Below are 21,402 nucleotides of genomic sequence, written 5' to 3' on the forward strand. Positions count from 1 at the left end.
AAGAAGGGACCGTGCCCTGTAACATGTGAAAATAACCTTGGCACTCAAAAAAATTCTGCTTAAGAAAATTTATTACTTATTACAGTCCATATTGGTATACAGTAAACATACGTTAACGTTTCGGTCTACACGACCTTCTTCAGTTGACCGTAAGTTCGTGTCAATGGTATAGGGGAAGATAAGCTGAAGGAGTCACTAGGACAGCCTGCTGGGGAGCTCGTAGGGGACTCAGGACCGTGTTTACTGTATACCAATATGGACTGTAATAAGTAATAAATTTTCTTAAGCAGAATTTTTTTGAGTGCCAAGGTTATTTTCACAATACTAGTAAGGTGCATTTTCTGACAGACACATTACTGTAGCAAGCTTTACTCAATTTCTGCATGGCATTGCAATTAGAGGCAAGTCATTCTCTCAGAGGCCACGAGCTTCACGGTTACACACTGAGTAGTGGCACAGGACATGATGGTTAAACAAAAAATTATGATACAAGGATTATTGTTTACCCTTCAGGATTGAGGCACAAATCTTAGTGGTTATGCATCAGTGTAAAGGCATAAAACTTAATGATTTCAGTCAAGAATAGAAACATGTACAGTTGAAACCAGAAGTTTACATACACTATAAAAAAAGACACATATGCAAGTTTTTCTCAATATCTGACATGAAATCAGAATAAACCTTTCCCATTTTAGGTAAATTAGGATTACCATAATTTTTAATATTTACCAAATGCCAGAATAATGAAAGAGAGAGAATGATTTAAGGCATTTTTATTACTTACTGCAAAGTCAAAAGTTTACATACATTTCATTAGTATTTGGTACCATTGCCCTTCAAATTAATGACTTGGGTCAAACGTTTGGGATATCCTTCCACATGCTTCTCACAATAGTTGGTCAGAATTTGGGCCCATTCCTCCTGACAAAACTGGTGTAACTGATCCAGGTTTGTAGGTCGCCTTGCTTGCACCTGCCTTTTCAGCTTTGCACATAAATTTTCAATAGGATTGAGATCAGGGCTTTGTGATGGCCACTCCAAAACATTGACTTTGTTATCCTTAAGCCACTATGTTACCATTTTGGCAGTATACTTTGGGTCATTGTCCATTTGGAGACCCATTTACGCCCAAGCTTTAACTTCCTGGCTGATGTCTTGAGATGTTGCTTCAGTATTGCCACATAATCTTTTCTCATGATGCCATATAATTTGTGAAGTGCATCAGTCACTCCTGCAGCAAAACAACCCCACAACATGATGCTGCCACCCCCGTGTTTCACAGTTGGGATGGGGTTCTTAGGCTTCCGAGGTTCTCCCTTTTTCCTCCAAACATAACGATGATCTTTATGCCCAAAAAAGTTAAATTTTTGTTTCATCAGACCACAGGACATGTCTCCAAAAATTAAGGTCTTTGTTCCTCTGTGCAGTTGCAAACATTAATCTGACTTTTTATGTTTCTTTTGGAGTAATGGCTTCTTCCTGGCAGAGTGGCCTTTCAGCCCATGTTGATACAGTACTCGTTTCACTGTGGATATTGACACAATCTTACCAGCTTCCGCCATCGTCTTCACAAGGTGTTTTGATTTTGTCCTTGGATTGATATGCACGTTCATATCTGGGACACAGAACCCATCTCCTTCCTGAGCGGTTTGATGGCTGGATATTCTCATCTTGTTTATACTTGTGTATACTTGTTTGTACAGATGAACGAGACACCTTCAGGTATCTTGAAATTGTACCCAAGGATAAGCTAGACATGTGTAAGTCCAAAATTCTCTTCCTGATATCTTGGCTGATTTCTTTAGACTTTCCCATGATGCTACTCAAAGAAGCAGTGTGTTTCAGGTGTGCATTAAAATACATCCACAGGTGTGTCTCTAATTAACTCAGATATTGCCAAAAAAACTATCAGAAGCTTCCAAACACATGACATCATATGGGCAGTCCAGAATTGTTTAAAGCATAGTAATCTTAGTGTATGTAAACTTTTGACTTTGCAGTAAGTGATAAAATGCCTTAAAACATTCTCTCTCATTATTCTGGCATTTGGCAAATATTAAAAATTATGTTAATCCTAATTGACCTAAAACAGTAAAGGTTTATTCTGATTTCATGTCAGATATTGAGAAAAACGTGCATATGTGTCTTTTTATATAGTGTATGTAAACTTCTGGTTTCAACTGTACTACACAGCAGGCAATCGCCAATTCACGGTACGACACAATAGTTACTCTCACTTGGTACAGTCTGCAGTGCTACCCACTGATACAAGGCACAGTAGACCTTTACTGTGCAGACCACAGATTCACTCACTGTCACAGTCCACGAAATTATTCATCATAGTTGGTTGCAGAGCAGGCAGGCTGGTGTGGTTAACAATTGTAGAATATACTAAGGGCATACCTAGCAGTACTGATCCAAAGAATCATACTTTTCCCAGGGTATTTCACTTTTTACTATTCCAGAAGATGGCCACACTCCCTCTTTAGCAGGAAATTTCTCTTTATAATCATCCACAAGGCCATAGACATTAGGGAGCAATTCACAATCATTTGAAGCAGGGCCGGCTCCAGGTTTTTGTGGGCCCCGGGCGAAAGAGTCTCAGTGGGCCCCTTTAGCACATACCACGATTCATGATGCACAGATACCACAGAGAAATATATATATATAGTACAATGCAAAGATTTCACTTACTACATTACATGAGCGATATCTATTGTAATCTCTACAATTGCTCAGAAACCGGCGAATCCTCACAGCGCACAGTGCAGACCGGACAGTATAGTCCTCCATACAGTATAATGGACCCCATATAATGCTCCATACAGGATACTGACCCCCATAAAATGCTCCATACAGGATACTGGTCCCCATATAATGCTCCATACAGGATACTAGCCCCCATATAATGCCCCACACAGGATACTGACCCCCATATAACGCTCCATACAGGATACTGGTCCCCATATAAAGCTCCATACAGAATACTGGCCCCCATAAAATGCTCCATACAGGATACTGGTCCCGATATAAAGCTCCATACAGGATACTGGTCCCCATATAACGCTCCATACAGGATACTGGTCCCCATATAACGCTCCTAACAGAATACTGGCCCCCATAAAATGCTCCATACAGGATACTAGTCCCCATATAAAGCTCCATACAGGATACGGGTCTCCATATAACGCTCCATACAGGATACTGGTCCCCATATAACGCTCCATGCAGGATACTGGTCCCCATATAAAGCTCCATACAGAATACTGGCCCCCATAAAATGCTCCATACAGGATACTGGTCCCCATATAAAGCTCCATACAGGATACTGGTCCCCATATAACGCTCCATACAGGATACTGGTCCCCATATAACGCTCCATACAGAATACTGGCCCCCATATAACGCTCCATACAGAATACTGGCCCCCATATAACGCTCCATGCAGGCTGTCCCCCCCTTATAATGCCCCATGCAGGATGTCACCCCCCTTATAATGCCCCATGCAGGATGTCACCCCCCCTCTTTTAATGCCCTATGCAGGATGTCACCTCTCCCCCCTCCATATAATGTCCCATGCAGGATGTCACCTCTCCCCCCCATATAATGCCCCTTGCAGGATGTCACTTCCCCCCCTTTAATGCCCCATGCAGGATGTCAGACCACCCCCTCCCTTATAATGCTCCATGCAGTATGTCACACACCCACCTTCCTTATAATGCCCTCTGCAGTATGTCACATACCCACCCTCCTTATAATGCCCCATGCCGGATGTCACCCCCCCCCTTTTAATGCCCTATGGAGGATGTCACCTCTCCCCCCTCCATATAATGTCCCATGCAGGATGTCACCTCTCCCCCCATATAATGCCCCTTGCAGGATGTCACTTCCCCCCCTTTAATGCCCCATGCAGGATGTCAGACCACCCCCTCCCTTATAATGCCCCATGCAGTATGTCACACACCCACCCTCCTTATAATGCCCTATGCAGTATGTCACATACCAACCCTCCTTATAATGCCCCATGCAGGATGTCACCCCCCCTTATAATGCCCCATGCAGGATGTCACTTCCCCCCTCACCTTATAATTAATGCCCCATGCAGGATGTCACATACACCCCCACCATATAATGCCCCATGCCCCCATACGTGAAAAAAATAAAAAAATTCAATACTTACCTCACTTCTTACCTGCTGCTGGCGCTGCTCCGGACTCCAGCGTCGCCCGCGTCTTCCCGCTCTGCACTGTGACAGGTCAGGAGAGAGCGCGCGCGGTGTAAGGACGTCACCGCGTCCCCTGACCTGAGACGTCACAGTCAGAGGACGCGAAAGACGCTGCGGAGGCACGGGGAGGGGTAAGTATTGTGTCGGCTGCCGGGGCCCTGAGCAAGCGGGGGGGGGGTGGCGGGCGCTGACACCGGCACCGCACCGCTCACAGGTCCCTTAGCGTGGCGGGTGCCCAATGGCTGTGGGCCCCTCCGCCTGCTCAGGGCCCCGGCACTTGCCTGGGTGCGCCGGGTGCTGACGCTGGCTCTGATTTGAAGTATCCATAGACATCTTCAGCTCCCAAAATTTACAGTCCACAGCAGATTTATGGGTGTTGATTGCGGTCTACACACCCTCCTCTCAACAAGTGGCAGGAACAATCCTATATTTGGTATGTCCAACTTCAAATGCAGAATCGGTGCAAAATGGCTGTGCTGCACACTGTCACACACTTACTGACTGACTAACGCACTTTGGCTACAAGGCACATTAGCTACTATAAACTACTGCATAATCTAAGACAGAGTTTGTATGGCACAATGCTGTATTCTCAAGAGACCCCACAAGTACAGGTAATGCATAAATAAGTTCTGCTTTTGGATTTGTTTTTTCCATCATTCACCTATTCTGTGCTTTGTCCTGCAGGGTAGTAATCGCCAGGAACATGCATGTTGCAGTAATAGGAGCTGGAGTGATTGGACTTTCCACAGCCCTATGTATTCACAACCAGTACCATAATTTAGTACATCCTCTAAAGATTGAGGTGTATGCAGACAAGTTTACCCCACTCACCACTAGTGATGGAGCAGCAGGCCTGTGGCAGCCATATTTATATGACAATGGAAAAAAGCAGGAGACGTAAGTCTTTCAATTCTACTTTTGACTCCTCATTCCTCTATTTCATTTTTAGACACACATAGATGGGTATCATTTTAGTAACTATTTGTGCAGAAGCAATTGCTCCTTAGTACAAATGATTTTCCAAGGATAACCACCCGCAAGAGACAAGACAATGGCATTTCTAAACCTATTAAAAAAAACACATAGAATTTCATTTTTATACAAGTTCCTTTTGTTTTTTTTTAGACATTTGTTTGTTTGTTTTTGCATCTTCCTGCCCTGTAGAGAAGCCTATGGAAAAAAGCAGATAAAAAAATACCTAGAGCATTCTCTTTTGAAAAAAAGCCAAGCACCTCAAATGATAAAGTACCACAAAATATCCTCATTATTTGTAGGGGCTTTTTTGTAATTTTAGGTAAAACGGAATTGTACTTCACTGAACATAGAAAGAGTAGTCGTGTGTATTCACATGCAGGAGTGATGATGTGCTGTCCTAATAGTGAGATATAGAGAAGATAATTACGGTACATTTAAAGGGGTTTTTCCACGAACAAAAGTTCATTTTAATCACTAGGATCTTGAAATAATAATAAGTTCCACAATTGGATGTGTTTAAATACAATGCTCCTGTGCTGAGATAATCTTATATATGTGCCCCTGCTGTGTACTGTGTAATGGCTGTGTCTGACCGTACAGGAACATGGTCTGATCATACCACAGCTCCTTGTCAGGGGAGGACACAAAAAAGTATACAGACAGGACAGCAGGGGATCACAGCTGATTATTTCTTTGAAGTAAAACATTGTTTAAAAACAGGCAGGGTAATGTATTACCTCGCAAAAAGAATAAGCTGTGATCCCCGGCTGTAATGTCTGTATACTCTTTTGCTTCCTCCCCTGTCCAGGAGCTGTGGTATGATCAGACCATGTCCCTGTACGGTCAGAAACAACCATTACACAGGGGAATATTTATAAGATTATCTCAGCACAGGGACATTTTATTTAAACACATCCAATTGTGAAAGTTATTATTATTCCAAGATCTATTGATTAAAATTAACTTTCGTTTGTGGGAAAACCCCTTTAGCAATCACTTGGTTTTCTATAGGAAATATTTCATTGTATTTATCAAGCTTAATGTTTTTTGTTTTTAAGTCAATGGAGCAAGGAAACGTTTGACTATTTGCTAAAATTTGTACATTCTGAGGATGCCCAGGACATGGGGTTATTTCTGCAGTCTGGATACAATTTGCTGAAAGAACCGGCACCTGTACGTAATGCTAAAGTGTTATGGCTTTTTTCGATAATTATCTAAAATATATAGTGGATATTAATGTACTCTTATATGTAAAGACAGGACAAGAAGCATTAATATAGTATAAGGGTATGTTCACACAACATTTTTTTTTTCAATTGGTCCAAAACTACAAGTTTTCCAAGTAAAAACAGTCTCGATAATCGATGACATTTTCTTGATGTTTATTTCTGTCCTAAAGCAGTTATTTAACACCTGAAATAAATGTCATGTGAGCTTACCCTAAAGGGGGCAAAGGAAACGCTCTGAGGAGCTCTCACTGAGGATTGTGTTTCTATATTGTAAAAAAAACACATTATACCACTTATGTGTTACCATTTCAGAAGCATCTGAAGTGCAACCTGGATTCAGAATGAAAATATGCATATATATATATATATATATATATATATATATATATATATACAGTACAGACCAAAAGTTTGGACACACCTTCTCATTTAAAGATTTTTCTGTATTTTCATGACTATGAAAATTGTACATTCACACTGAAGGCATCAAAACTATGAATTAACACATGTGGAACTATATACTTAACAAAAAAGTGTGAAACAACTGAAAATATGTCTTATATTCTAGGTTCTTCAAAGTAGCCACCTTTTGCTTTGATGACTGCTTTGCACACTCTTGGCATTCTCTTGATGAGCTTCAAGAAGTAGTCACCGGAAATGGTCTTCCAACAATCTTGAAGGAGTTCCCAGAGATGCTTAGCACTTGTTGGCCCTTTTGCCTTCACTCTGCGGTCCAACTCACCCCAAACCATCTCGATTGGGTTCAGGTCTTGTGACTGTGGAGGCCAGGTCATCTGGCGTAGCACCCCATCACTCTCCTTCTTGGTCAAATAGCCCTTACACAGCCTGGAGCTGTGTTTGGGGTCATTGTCCTGTTGAAAAATAAATGATGGTCCAACTAAACGCAAACCGGATAGAATAGCATGCCGCTGCAAGATGCTGTGGTAGCCATGCTGGTTCAGTATGCCTTCAATTTTGAATAAATACCCAACAGTGTCACCATCAAAGCACCCCCACACCATCACACCTCCTCCTCCATGCTTCACGGTGGGAACCAGGCATGTAGAGTCCATCCGTTCACCTTTTCTGTGTCACACAAAGACACGGTGGTTGGAACCAAAGATCTCAAATTTGGACTCCTCAGACCAAAGCACAGATTTCCACTGGTCTAATGTCCATTCCTTGTGTTCTTTAGCCCAAACAAGTCTCTTCTGCTTGTTGTCTGTCCTTAGCAGTGGTTTCCTAGCAGCTATTTTGCCATGAAGGCGTGCTGCACAAAGTCTCCTCTTAACAGTTGTTGTAGAGATGTGTCTGCTGCTAGAACTCTGTGTGGCATTGACCTGATCTCTAATCTGAGCTGCTGTTAACCTGCGATTTCTGAGGCTGGTGACTCAGATAAACTTATCCTCAGAAGCAGAGGTGACTCTTGGTCTTCCTTTCCTGGGGCGGTCCTCATGTGAGCCAGTTCCTTTGTAGCGATTGATGGTTTTTGCAACTGCACTTGGGGACACACTCAAAGTTTGCCCAATTTTTCGGACTGACTGACCTTCATTTCTTAAAGTAATGATGGCCACTCGTTTTTCTTTACTTAGCAGCTTTTTTCTTGCCATAATACAAATTCTTACAGTCTAATCAGTAGGACTATCAGCTGTGTATCCACCAGAGTTCTGCACAACACAACTGATGGTCCCAACCCCATTTATAAGGCAAGAAATCCCACTTACTAAACCTGACAGGGCACACCTGTGAAGTGAAAACCATTTCCGGTGACTACTTCTTGAAGCTCATCAAGAAAATGCCAAGAGTGTGCAAAGCAGTCATCAAAGCAAAAGGTGGCTACTTTGAAGAACCTAGAATATAAGACATATTTTCAGTTGTTTCACACTTTTTTGTTAAGTATATAATTCCACATGTGTTAATTCATAGTTTTGATGCCTTCAGTGTGAATGTACAATTTTTAAAGTCATGATAATATAGAAAAATCTTTAAATGTGAAGGTGTGTCCAAACTTTTGGTCTGTACTGTATATATATATATTATATAAAATGACTGATTACATACATGAGTGTTGTGTAGCTGGTCTATAAGGCTTCGTTCCCACGATGAGATTTTTGTATGTTTTTGACTCTGTGTATTTTTGCTGCGTCAAAAACACAGCGCCTTACAATTCTTGCAAAGTGGATTGGATTTCTAGAAATCTCATGCCCACTATGTTTCTTTTTAACGCTGTGTACACTCACCTGTGGTGCGCTTTTCAAATCCGCAGCATGTCAATTTCTCTTGCGAGTACGCTGAGTTTTCTCTGCAGAATTTCCCCATAGACTTGCATTAGTTGCGGAAATTTTACCGCCGCAGAAACACATCAAAAACGCATGTAATTCGCACCTAAGTATGCCAATAATGTTTTGTCAAAGCAAAAACCAGGAAGCATCATAAACAAAGCAGCTTTATTTAAAGTATAACACACCAAACAGAGACAACAATGCAGCGTCAAGAACGCGATAAAAGCACATGTTAAAAAAACGCACACAAAAACACAATAAAAAAATGCAAGTAACCTATTTTACATAATGGGTGCAGAAATTCTGCAATATCTAAAATGCACCAAAAGCTCATTGTGGGAACGTAGCCTAAAAGACACCATGAATGTAATTTTCATAAGCCGACATGGCTTCGTTAAACGACAATCAGTAAATATTTGGCAGTCGCCGGTGGTTTTATAATCTGTTTACACAGGCAAATCACTTTGGAGAGCGATCAGTAATACATTGTTCTGTGAGCATAGGCTCCTATTGTTCTCGACAGCACAGCCCCTTTTTACACCGGAAAATGTGCTGCTGAGAACGGTGATCTTTTGTGCAGCACAAAAGATAATTTTATGTAATCAATGAGCATTTTGCTTTGAGTGTTTAAAGGTCAAGATAAAATTAGCCTTAATGAAATCACTGTTACCTACTGAAAACGAGGCGTCTGTATTCATACTAAGGTTGCGCAATCGCACATATTCCAATGCTGACATGGTAGAGCTTCTGATCACAATGTTAGGTCAGTAGCAGGCGATGGAAGGTGAATAGTCACAGTGCCTACTATCATTTGTAGTGTGCCAGCTCAGTGAAATCACTCATCAGTACATTGGAGATATAATGTATAAAATATGTACATTACACACAATTAACACTGAATGTAGTATATCCAGACTCTACAAAACTTTGTTCTTATGGCTTGTGTAAATATGACCTAGATTATATCTTCCAAGAAATCCTGCCCCACTAGGTGCCCTTTATTTCACAAACCCAGAAAACAACTTTACAAAAACCCCTCCTTTTCATGGGACAGTACATTATAAGATATGTGTAAAACCAGCCTGACTATAGTATTAAATATACTTAAATATTAAATATAAACAAATGCATATTCATTCTCAACAGGATCAGATTAGCCCATAATGTTATGTTGGGCAGTGGTATTTAAACTAGACTGAGGACTGCCTGAGCAAAACTTTACATTCTGCCTACCTGGAACCGCCACTAGAGGGAGTGTTGGAGCTTACTGCGTACTATTATACACAGAGCTCAGTAATACAGTATGCTTCTATTAGCTTCCATCCTTCTACCAATTGTGGCTGGAGACTGCCAGAATAGTATATTTTATACAAATCTTTATGCAGCCATATGTACTCCTTATAACTAAAATGTAACTTCAAGCTGTTTATCACACCTGTATTTTCTGTTTTTCCAGGAACCATCATGGAAAGATGATGTCCTTGGGTTTAGACACCTTACACTTAAAGAATTGGAATTATTTCCTGGATACAGGTTTGTCAGTCTTTTAAAAAAAACATATCCAATAGCTAAGCAAAAAATTGATTCTTCACATTATAATATCTTCCTTTCTCTCATTACTGCCAAGCGTCAAACCACTCAAACAACTCTACAACGTATTCTTATTTTATATTTATCTATATATTATCATATACAGTGAGTACGGAAAGTATTCAGATCCCTTTAAATTTTTCACTCTTTGTTTCATTGTTTTCATTTGGTAAATTCTAAAAAGTTATTTTTTTTCTCATTAAAGTACACTCTGCATCCCATCTTGACTGAAAAAAAAACAGAAATGTAGAAATTTTTGCAAATTTATTAAAAAAGAAAAACTGAAATATCACATGCTGCAATTGGGTGATCAGCAAGTAGCAATAACACAGTATGACATCATGTGTACAACCAAGGAGTGCTTCTGAAACAAACACTTATGAAGTTGTAGAAAATTTGCTTTATTATCTATAGTCTCATAGGAAAAGACATGTGGTCAACCAGTACAGAGTAAAGGTCGAAGAAATAGAGTAATGAATTAAATAAAAACAGACAAGGACTGGAGAAGAAACAATATATGAATACAAGCCAAAGCCATAAGAAAAATAAGCAACAAGTTTAATAGGTCAAGAGTAAGTAGGGAATATTACTCCAAGAAATTTCACCACTTCCAACAACATCCGATTTTCATTTTCACATTTTCATTTTTTCCTCCTCTTTTTCCAAGAGCTATAACTTATTTATTTTTCTGTTGATAGTTACAGTAGGTACGGAAAGTATTCAGACCCCTTTAAATTTTTCACTCTTTGTTTCATTGCAGCCATTTGGTAAATTTTAAAAAGTTCAATTTTTTTTTCTCATTAAAGTACACTCTGCACCCCATCTTGACTGAAAAAAACAGAAATGTAGAAGTTTTGGCAAATTTATTAAAAAAGAAAAACTGAAATATCACATGCTGCAATTGGGTGATCAGCAAGTAGCAATAACACAGTATGACATCATGTGTACAACCAAGGAGTGCTTCTGAAACAAACACTTATGAAGTTGTAGAAAATTTGCTTTATTATCTATAGTCTCATAGGAAAAGACATGTGGTCAACCAGTACAGAGTAAAGGTCGAAGAAATAGAGTAATGAATTAAATAAAGACAGACAAGGACTGGAGAAGAAACAATATATGAATACAAGCCAAAGCCATAAGAAAAATAAGCAACAAGTTTAATAGGTCAAGAGTAAGTAGGGAATATTACTCCAAGAAATTTCACCACTTCCAACAACATCCGATTTTCATTTTCACATTTTCATTTTTTCCTCCTCTTTTTCCAAGAGCTATAACTTATTTATTTTTCTGTTGATAGTTACAGTAGGTACGGAAAGTATTCAGACCCCTTTAAATTTTTCACTCTTTGTTTCATTGCAGCCATTTGGTAAATTTTAAAAAGTTCAATTTTTTTTTCTCATTAAAGTACACTCTGCACCCCATCTTGACTGAAAAAAACAGAAATGTAGAAGTTTTGGCAAATTTATTAAAAAAGAAAAACTGAAATATCACATGGTCATAAGTATTCAGACCCTTTGCTCAGACACTCATATTTAAGTCACATGCTGTCCATTTCCTTGTGATTCTCCTTGAGATGGTTCTACTCCTTCATTGGAGTCCCGCTGTTAGGACTTGATTTGGAAAGGCACACACCTGTCTATATAAGACCTCACAGCTCACAGTGCATGTCAGACCAAATGAGAATCATGAGCTCAAAGGAACTGCCCAAAGAGTTCAGAGACAGAATTGTGGCAAGGCACAGATCTGGCCAAGGTTACAAAAGAATTTCTGCATTACTCAAGGTTACTAAGAGCACAGTGGCCTCCATAATCTTTAAATGGAAGAAGTTTGGGACCACCAGAAGTCTTCCTAGACCTGGCCGTCCAGCCAAACTGAGCAATCGTGGGAGAAGAGCCTTGGTGAGAGAGGTAAAGAAGAACCCCAAGATCACTGTGGCTGAGCTCCAGAGATGCAGTAGGGAGATGGGAGAAAGTTCCACAAAGTCAACTATCACTGCAGCCCTCCACCAGTTGGGCCATTATGGCAGAGTGGCCCGACGGAAGTCTCTCTTCAGTGCAAGACATATGAAGCCCGCATAGAGTTTGCTCAAAAACACATGAAGGACTCCCAGACTTTGAGAAATAAGATTCTCTGGTCTGATGAGACGAACATAGAACTTTTTGGTGATAATTTTAAGCGGTATGTGTGGAGAAAACCAGGCACTGCTCATCACCTGCCCAATACAATCCCAACAGTGAAACATGGTGGTGGCAGCATCATGCTATGGGGGTGTTTTTCAGCTGCAGGGACATCATGACTGGTTGCAACTGAAGGAAACATGTACAGAGATATCCTGGATGAAAACCTCATCCAGAGTGCTCTGGTCTTCAGACTTGGCCGAAGGTTCACCTTCTAACAAGACAATGACACTAAGCACACAGCTAAAATAATAAAGGAGTGGCTTCAGAACAACTCTGTGACCATTCTTGACTGGCCCAGCCAGAGCCCTGACCTAAACTCAATTGAACATCTCTGGAGAGACCTGAAAATGGCTGTCCACCAACGTTCACCATCCAACCTGACAGAACTGGAGAGGATCTGCAAGGAAGAATGGCAGAGGATCCCCAAATCCAGGTGTGAAAAACTTGTTGCATCAATCCCAAGAAGACTCATGGCTGTACTAGCTCAAAAGGGTGCTTCTACTCAATACTGAGCAAAGGGTCTGAATACTTATGACCATGTGATATTTCAGTTTTTCTATTTTAATAAATTTGCAAAAATGTCTACATTTCTGTTTTTTTCAGTCAAGATGGGGTGCAGAGTGTACTTTAATGAGAAAAAAAAATTTACTTTTTAAATTTACTAAATGGCTGCAATGAAATATAGGATGAAAAATTTAAAGGGGTCTGAATACTTTCCGTACCCACTCTATGTGTATTAGATGAATAACTATAGAATAAAGCTGGTTTTATACTGCACGATTATCGTCAAGGAGCGTTCCTAGGATTGCTCGTTTCTCGATAATTGTGCAGTGTAAACAGGCTGTCAACCACTCGACGAATTTCCAAAACTAGGTAAAATGATTTGTTATCTGACTTAAAAATCATCATTCTCGGCAGCACATTGTCATCTGTAAGCTGAACGATTTGTTACTGGTCATTCAGTGCACGTAGCAAATGCAGTCTGTCGAAACAGGCAATTAAATGACCACCGATTAGCCAAGTAGCTGATTGATGGTCGTTTAATGCTGCAAGTGGGGTGGTGTTAACTGAATACTGCAAATTTTTTTCACGTAATCAGAGAGGATGTTAGACTAAAATACTTGCCTGTTTTTTTTTTTTTTTTTTCATTTTACTTATTTTCTTAATGTCCAAACTCGGGGTACTGGTGATGCTTTTCTATTCAGTGGGTGGGTTAACTTATAACCATTCAAGACAGTGGATAGCTGTGAACTATCTTTGCATTGCTGTTTAGCCATGAGTAACATAATCGGCACAAATTCACCTGCATAGCTCAGATAATAGATTGAATCAATCAGTGGAATTAATTTGTAAAGAAAAAAAATCCAAAACTCTTCTTTATTAAACCCTTTATTAAACATGATTAAGAGTTTCACTACCTGCAACTAGTTGTTTTATCTACTACCATGGCATTTTAAATTCACCAACTGAAGTGTTTTCTATTCACACCAATAAAGAAGAGTTTTGGACTTTCATGGAGCTGGATTTTTCTTTGTTTGCAATTATCTACGTCCAAGGCACAGATGCTTCCTTTGCTCCAGATCTTCAAACAGTGCATGCGTTTGAGCTGGACTCTATCTTTCCCGGAATTAATTTGCCCTTACACATTCATACATCCGTGTTTTGTGGTCCAAGTATGCACTGTGATGTACGGACCGGCCGTTGGTCTCCTGACCTTAACTCGACAGCCGCTCATATGCCTATGTAGCAGTCGAGCTCAGGTCAGGAGACCTATGGCCTGTTGGTTTATGGTGGTCTGTACCCAGACAGGAAATCACAAATGTGTGATTATGGTCTTAGATAGCTGTAGTCCAGATGACAACCAGGTCCATTTTTTTAACAATTAAAAATGCTTTATTATGAAAAAATAAAACTAATAAAAACATTTACAAAATTGGTATTGCTGTCTTTGTAGTGATTTGTGCTAAAAAAAACCAAAACGTTTTATATTCCGCCAAGTGAACAAATAAAAAATCAACATTACCAAATAACCATCCTTCCTTCCTTCCTTCCAAAAATGGATTAAAAAGTAACAAAAAAAAATTCTCCTAGTAGAGGAGCTAATATCTTCAGATCTCCCAGTAACCTGCGATGTTAATGGTTTGGACTACACTATATACAACACTTAGGCATGGCATAAAAAAGCAATTCCCTGTCTTACTGTATTGGCCATGATATGAAAAAAAGGAGAGATATACACAAATGGTGTAAATATTATAAAGGGTTCCGCACATGCAACCAAACCGAATGACACAGGCCCCAATTTTACTCTACATTTAGTAATTCATTCCCCACTTTAGGCACCATATCAACTCAGAGAGAGGGAGAATGTTATAAAGTACAAGGTGCGTACAGCTGAAAACAAATGATATCCAAAAATAAACAAAAGGCTTCTAGCAGAAATGCAAAGCATTATGCCTTAGGGACCGATCCGAAAAAGTGCTTTTACCCAGTGTTTGCTGCTGTAGAAGTAATCCGTTGTCAATGACAGTAATTTAGCTTGTCTTATGTGTCACTCCTCATTCCAACGCAGAACAAATCAATTCTGTTCCAGGAAATCAGCGCCATCTAGTGTGCAATGTGAGGCATTGTTTAATTTTTAAGCAACCTTTGTATTTAAAAACTATATAATAGACCAGATAATACCAGAAATAAACACTTTTTACCATAATGCATTTAGCTATACGGGTGCACAGATATGTAAGTTTGGTATAAATCCAACACATTTCACCAATAATCATGGAAATCAGATATGTGAATGTTTTCTACTGGAGGCAAACTGGGTTTCAGAATTTATAACTTTTTATTGCTGGCCCATTAGTCTTTTTATTAAACAGATTGCTGCTTTTCGGGGGTGAAGACAAATGGGACACAATGGACACTTTACAGTATCTGTTCAATAAATGTTATATTACATTATTTTATTACAGCTATGGCTGGTTCAACACTGCGTTGATGATTGAAGGGAAGAGCTACTTACCATGGCTGACCAAAAGGTACGTTTCCAACACTAATTCTGTCTTCTGTATTGCATTAAGGCAATTTACACACAGGGCAATGTATACATCTTAAATTGCTATTCGTACAATGCATTATTAGTGTGCTGACTACATTGGGGAAACCCTAATGCTTGGTTTCAACCACAACTTGCCCCATTGGGTGCATTGTACCGTAGGTTTTCCTAAGGCCGAATTTAGACGTCGGTATGTACTGTATCTATGAGGCTGTCAAGTTCGGGTCAAGAAACCCGGGCCCATCTGTGCATGGCGGTCCATACTCAGACCGTGTTTCACTGATGTCTAAATTCACCCTAAACCGAATCTGACAGATGATTCACGGTGCCAGAATCGTAGGCGGCATAAATCATATATTGATTCCATCATTTGAGCATGGTATGTTTTACTATGAAGCACTGTGGCGCTTCAGAGTAAAACATACATTTAAAAGTTGGGCCGGGGACCATGTGGCTTAGGTGACTAATCCAAGGGGCTAGTTCCAGCCATCTTCTCCCTGCCGTACTCCCCTTGAATTCAAACCAAGCATGAAAAAGAACAGTGATTCAAGTGTGGTATCCCACAAAGTGGCCATTTCTATGGGATACCGGATATATAGTGTGTTTCATATAAAAGCTGTTTTTTTGTGTAAACTGTGCATTTTAAACACATTGTGAGACCTGCTGACAGGCAGCACAGAAAGGTTTCATCTTCCTCTCACAGGCTTGATCATGTGACCCAGCTCTGTTTAATATGCAGAAGCTTCTGGAACAAACGCCTCTGAGCAGTCAGCCAATGACTGCAGCTCTAACAGTCACATGGGAGTGGGAGGAGCTAAATCCTGTGAGGTAGTTAAGGGTTTAAGTGGCAGTTGGTGGCCAGACATTTTGAGAAGAGGAAGCCATTTTGTAGGTGAAGGAGTTACCTACCTTCTCCCTGACTGCTGCGCTTAAAAAGAGGACGAACACAATAAAGGGAACTAATAGTCTTCATATTAGGAAGACTACAATTGCACCTCTAGGAGGAAGCATTACCTCAGGGCAGAAAACAGAGCACAGTGCTGAGGAAGGAATATTCAGAGTTGATGAAACCAGAGGTTACCAGGATCAGCCTGCCTGCAGGTACACAGGAGTCTTCAACCGTCAGTGTAATCCTGTACCTCAGCTCCCTACCATTTGTGAATAAGAATTTGCCCCATTATCTTCAGTGAAGAGACTTCTGTTTAAGTTCTTAAGGCTTCTTTATGACTGGGGCTCCAGAGCACAGACTACTACCACCATCATCACCCTCTACCTGGAGGCATTTACTGGAAAAACATTATATTGTGGAGTTTCATGTGGATGTGTAATTTGAGAAGAGAGGACTCTTCTCCTGACAGAAAACTGGCCACAAGCGAGATACATTGTACACTGCCAGGAGCACAACCCCCTGCCATACACCACATGAGATTGCCACACAAGGGTGTATGTTCTCTGGATCTTTATTTATACAACGCGTGTTTGAAGTCGGATTGACTCCTTCATCAGGTTTAGGTACACTCTACCTGATGAATTCCACCCGACTTCGAATTGCGGTGTATGAATAAAGATGCAGGGAACATGCACCCTTGTTTTCACTCTGTGGCAGCGCCCAGGAATTGTCACTCTTTTTCTTGTTTGGTTTGAATATGTTTCTTCCCATCAGTGTGTGAGTCATCGGATGGAGCAGCAGCCCATCATTATTACAAGTATGGAGGTGTGCCGGTGTAACAGGGGTTAAAGTGGCCTACCCCAGGTATATTCTGGCCTAGGACAAACTATACCCCGGGGTATAAATTGGCTCAGGCCAGATTATACCCCTCTGGGCCAGAATATACCCCAGCTGCTGTAGATCAGATTTTTCAGGCTTTTGAGAACCATTGAGTGATATACTCAATAACGGGGCCCCAGGCAGCACACAGGGGGACAGAGACAGCGCACGGGGCCCCAGACAGTGCACAGGGGGGCAGAGACAGCGCGCAAGGGGGGGGGGGCGGACAGCGCACAAGGGGGGGAAGAGACAGCGTGCAGGGCCCCTGTGCGCTGTCTGGGACCCCCTGTGTGCTGTTTGGGACCCTCTGTGTGCTATCTGGGGCCCCGTTCTTGAGTATATCACTCAATCCTGTGTGATGTCTGGGGCCCCCGTGTGATGCCTGGGGCCCCCGTGCGATGTCTGGGGCCCCGTTCTTGAGTATATTAAAGATTAAAGTATATTAAAGTATATTAAAGATCAGATTTTTCACATTTATGAGCACCATTGAGTGATATACTCAAAAATTACATATTTTTTCAACATTTTACTGTTTCAAACTCTAAACACAGACTTTATTACTTCAACCAGAAAACCTTGGCAGTTCATAAAAAACTTGACTGTTCAGGATATAATAAAAGTCATAACATTCTGAAGCTTCAACTTATAAAGGTACCTTTACATGGGGCGATTATTGGTTCCAGAGAGGCTTTCGGCCGATAATCGTACACATAGCTGGTGACAGGACACTACAATATAAACGTTCAAAGGTAAACACTGATAACAACATTAAAATAATTAGTAAACACTGATAACAACATTAAAATGATCATGCTTGTCAAGATAAAGTGCATGTTCTGTTGTTGACTGCAGATTGAAGCTTGCGGGATAGGTCAACCAATCCATGGTGTCACCGACTTTTGTGCTGTGGCCATGATTTCTGCATCAGTTGCCCAGACTCCATCACGAGAGATGCCAGAGGTGTTCTGTTCACATATTCATTCACATCTTGATTAAAGTAGCCCTGTAGTTTTTTGGACAAGTCAGTTTTCATGTGGTGGATGACTTTAGCTCTGAGAAAGGAGTAGTTGTCCTCTGTTCCTGTTAGGATATAGCTGATGACCTGAAAGTAGCAGTTCCCATCACCTTTGGTTTTATATGTACGCCGTGGTTGTCCAAGATCTCTTGTGCATCCAAAGTACACAACCCTACTAAACGTAAGGTCAAGAGTAGTGGTAAGATACTTCCTTCCTGAACTTGGTAGTGGGTTGAAAGTCTTGCTTTGCTTGTGTTTCTGTGTGGCAGAGTCACTGGGACAGTCATCAGGGGACTGGGGTGGTGGAGAAGTCTCTTCATCCTGGTAAATCTTAAGGTTGCTGGCAAGGCAGGTGTTGCTTAGTATCTTGCCAGTCTTATTGTTCTTAAGTTTTACTCTTCCCTTGGTTAAGGATTCCACAACTAAGTAGGGTCCAATCCACCGTGGTTCCATCTTTGAACCCATGCGATGAATACGACATTGATTCTTGATATAAAAATGGTGCCAGCAGTGATTTTTTTGTTGCTGTTGTGTCGGCGATCAAAGGCCCACTGTTCCTGAGCAGAATGGATGTTGGTACTTACAGTTGAGTGGATCCTGTTATGAATGGTTGTGAGTGTATTTAGCACATCAGGGTTGGCAACATCTGAAAGAGACATGACATCTACAGTGTCTTTTGCTGATGGATGAGGTCAATAGGAAGCTTAGCCTTTCGTCCATACATGACCTCAAATGGAGTGCACTTGGTTGAAGCATGCACAGATGTGTGATAGGCAAACAAAACACCAGGGATGAACTGGTCCCAGTTGGTTCCTTGGTCATTGACAAGCTTGCTAAGAGATTCTTTGAGTGTTCGATTGTCAAGTTCCCGCTGGCCATTTGTTTGTGGGTGGTAGGCAGATGAAATGCGGTGATCTGTTTGAAAATGATCCATCAGGTTGTCGATGATCGAGTTCACAAACTCTCTTCCCTGGTCGCTAATCAAAGTGTCCATGCAGCCTAAGCGGCAAATAATGGTGTACAAAAATTTTGCTACTGACATGGCACTCTTGTCTGGAACAGCTGTTGCTTCAGTCCACTTGGAGTAATGATCAGTGACAGCAACTATATATTTGTTGCCGTTTGATGTTTCCTGAAGAGGACCGATCATATCAATCCCAACTAAGCTCCATACTTTTCCAGGCACTGGTATACTGTTGAGTGGTGGAGCTTCTTTGCTGATTTTTGGACTTGTGACAAAACATTTTTGACAGGCTTTGACATGTTGGTGAACATTGTTCTTCATTCCCTTCCAGTAATAACGGTCAGAAATTTTGGCAAATGTTTTATCTCTGCCAAAATGGCCACCAGAAGTTGGGTTGTCGTGACAGGCCTTCAGGATATTTGGCAGTCGGCTTTTAGTGAGAACCTCCTTTTTTCCATAGTAAATAATCCCTTTCTCTGCTCGATATGGCTTATGTAACGGGTCTGGGAGGTGGAACCTCTGAGCTACGATACAAAGGGGCAGTCCTTGTAAGGAAGCGGGTGGCTCCCAGGGTAGGCGGGCAGGTAGTCACGGCAAGTAACGGGGACAGTCTCTGGGTAGAAGGGCAGGAGGTCATGGCAAGTGACGGGGACAGTCTCTGGGTAGAAGGGCAGGAGGTCACGGCAAGTGACGGGGACAGTCTCTTGACAGGCAGGTGGTCACAGCAGGTGACGGCAGAGCCTCCAGGTAGGCTAGCAGGCAGGTAGCTGGCGGACGCTCCCAGGTGAGTGGGTAAGAGTCACTGGACAGGCAGGTGGTCACAGCACGTGACGGCAGAGCCTCCAGGTAGGTTAGCAGGCAGGTAGCAGATGAGCGCTCCCAGGTGAGCAGGCAATCAGATCCATAGACAGATTGGCAGGGCTGGTAGGCTGACTGTCGGACCGCAGGAATGTAAGCAGATAGACAAGTATCAGGCAGGTATCAAGCAGGAATCTGGCAGGTAACTGGCAGGTAACTGGCAGGTATCTGGTAACGGGACCTGAGGGCTGAAGCAGAGTGATAAGCTATGCAACAACATTGCTCGGGCACCTCCATTTTGGAGGAGGTGCCTTATATATGGTGAAGTCCTCCGGCCATTGGCCGGGGACTCCTTAGGACGGCGCGTGCGGCCCCTTTAAGAGAGGGGGAGCGCGCGCGCCCTAAGCACAGTGGCCGGGAAGCAGCGCGCGCTGCCAGCAGAGCGGGAGGAAGACGCCGGGCACGGAGCGGAGAGGTGAGGGGAACAGCGTCCCTGCCTAGCAGGAGGCAGGGACACCGACGCTACAGCTTAGATCAGTGGTCCCCAACCTTTTTTGCACCAGGGACCGGCTTGAAGCAAGATCATTTTTCCATGGCCCAGCAAGGAGGGGGTGGGGTGGGCGGGGCTTTGGTCATATGGGGGCGGGGTAATGGAGGGATTTGGAGTTTAGTGCATACTTATCATATAGTGTAGACCAGGTCCCCGCCAGGAGCTATGCCAGGAGCCCCACATAATGTGCTGTGCCAGGAGCCGCATCACTGAGGCCCCATCACGCCCTGCAGCAGGACAGGGCAGCTGTCCTGACAGCTGCTGTTCAGCTGCATTTACTTCATCCCAGGGGCGGACACAGACTGTAGTGGGCCCCTGTGCAAGAAATTTTTGGGGGCCCCCCCCGCCCTTCATAAGGCAACAAAGTTATGTAAACATAACCCCCCCATGTGCATCTCTCACCCCCCCATGTGCAGCTCACCCCCGTGCATCTCTCATCCCCCTCCGTGCATCTCTCATCCCCCTCCGTGCATCTCTCATCCACCCCCCGTGCATCTCTCATCCCCTCCGTGCATCTCTCATCCCCCCCGTGCATCTCTCACCCCCCCGTGCATCTCTCACCCCCCGTGCATCTCTCACCCCCCCGTGCATCTCTCATCCACCCCCCGTGCATCTCTCATCCCCCCCGTGCATCTCTCACCCCCCCGTGCATCTCTCATCCACCCCCCGTGCATCTCTCATCCCCCCCGTGCATCTCTCACCCCCCCGTGCATCTCTCACCCCCCCGTGCATCTCTCATCTCTCCCCTCCCTCCCATGTGCATCTCTCATC

General features: G+C 42.3%; 1 protein-coding gene across 6 annotated transcripts in view; it reads left to right on the forward strand.

Annotated features, from left to right (window-relative positions):
• DAO (D-amino acid oxidase) overlaps positions 1-21,402 on the forward strand; it is a 127,963-nt gene that overhangs the window by 69,109 nt on the left and 37,452 nt on the right. For all 6 annotated transcript variants that reach the window (XM_073672446.1, XM_073672451.1, XM_073672428.1 and 3 more), the window contains 4 exons: positions 4,913-5,125; positions 6,262-6,376; positions 10,171-10,247; positions 15,454-15,519. In XM_073672446.1, the coding sequence (XP_073528547.1) occupies positions 4,932-5,125; positions 6,262-6,376; positions 10,171-10,247; positions 15,454-15,519 (452 nt within the window). In that variant the 5' untranslated portion in view covers positions 4,913-4,931. The remainder of the gene's footprint in view (positions 1-4,912; positions 5,126-6,261; positions 6,377-10,170; positions 10,248-15,453; positions 15,520-21,402) is intronic.

This window comes from Phyllobates terribilis, unplaced genomic scaffold, assembly GCF_046119375.1.
Source record: "Phyllobates terribilis strain yellow unplaced genomic scaffold, ASM4611937v1 Scaffold_1__5_contigs__length_1240528914, whole genome shotgun sequence".
Lineage (NCBI taxonomy): Eukaryota > Metazoa > Chordata > Amphibia > Anura > Dendrobatidae > Phyllobates > Phyllobates terribilis.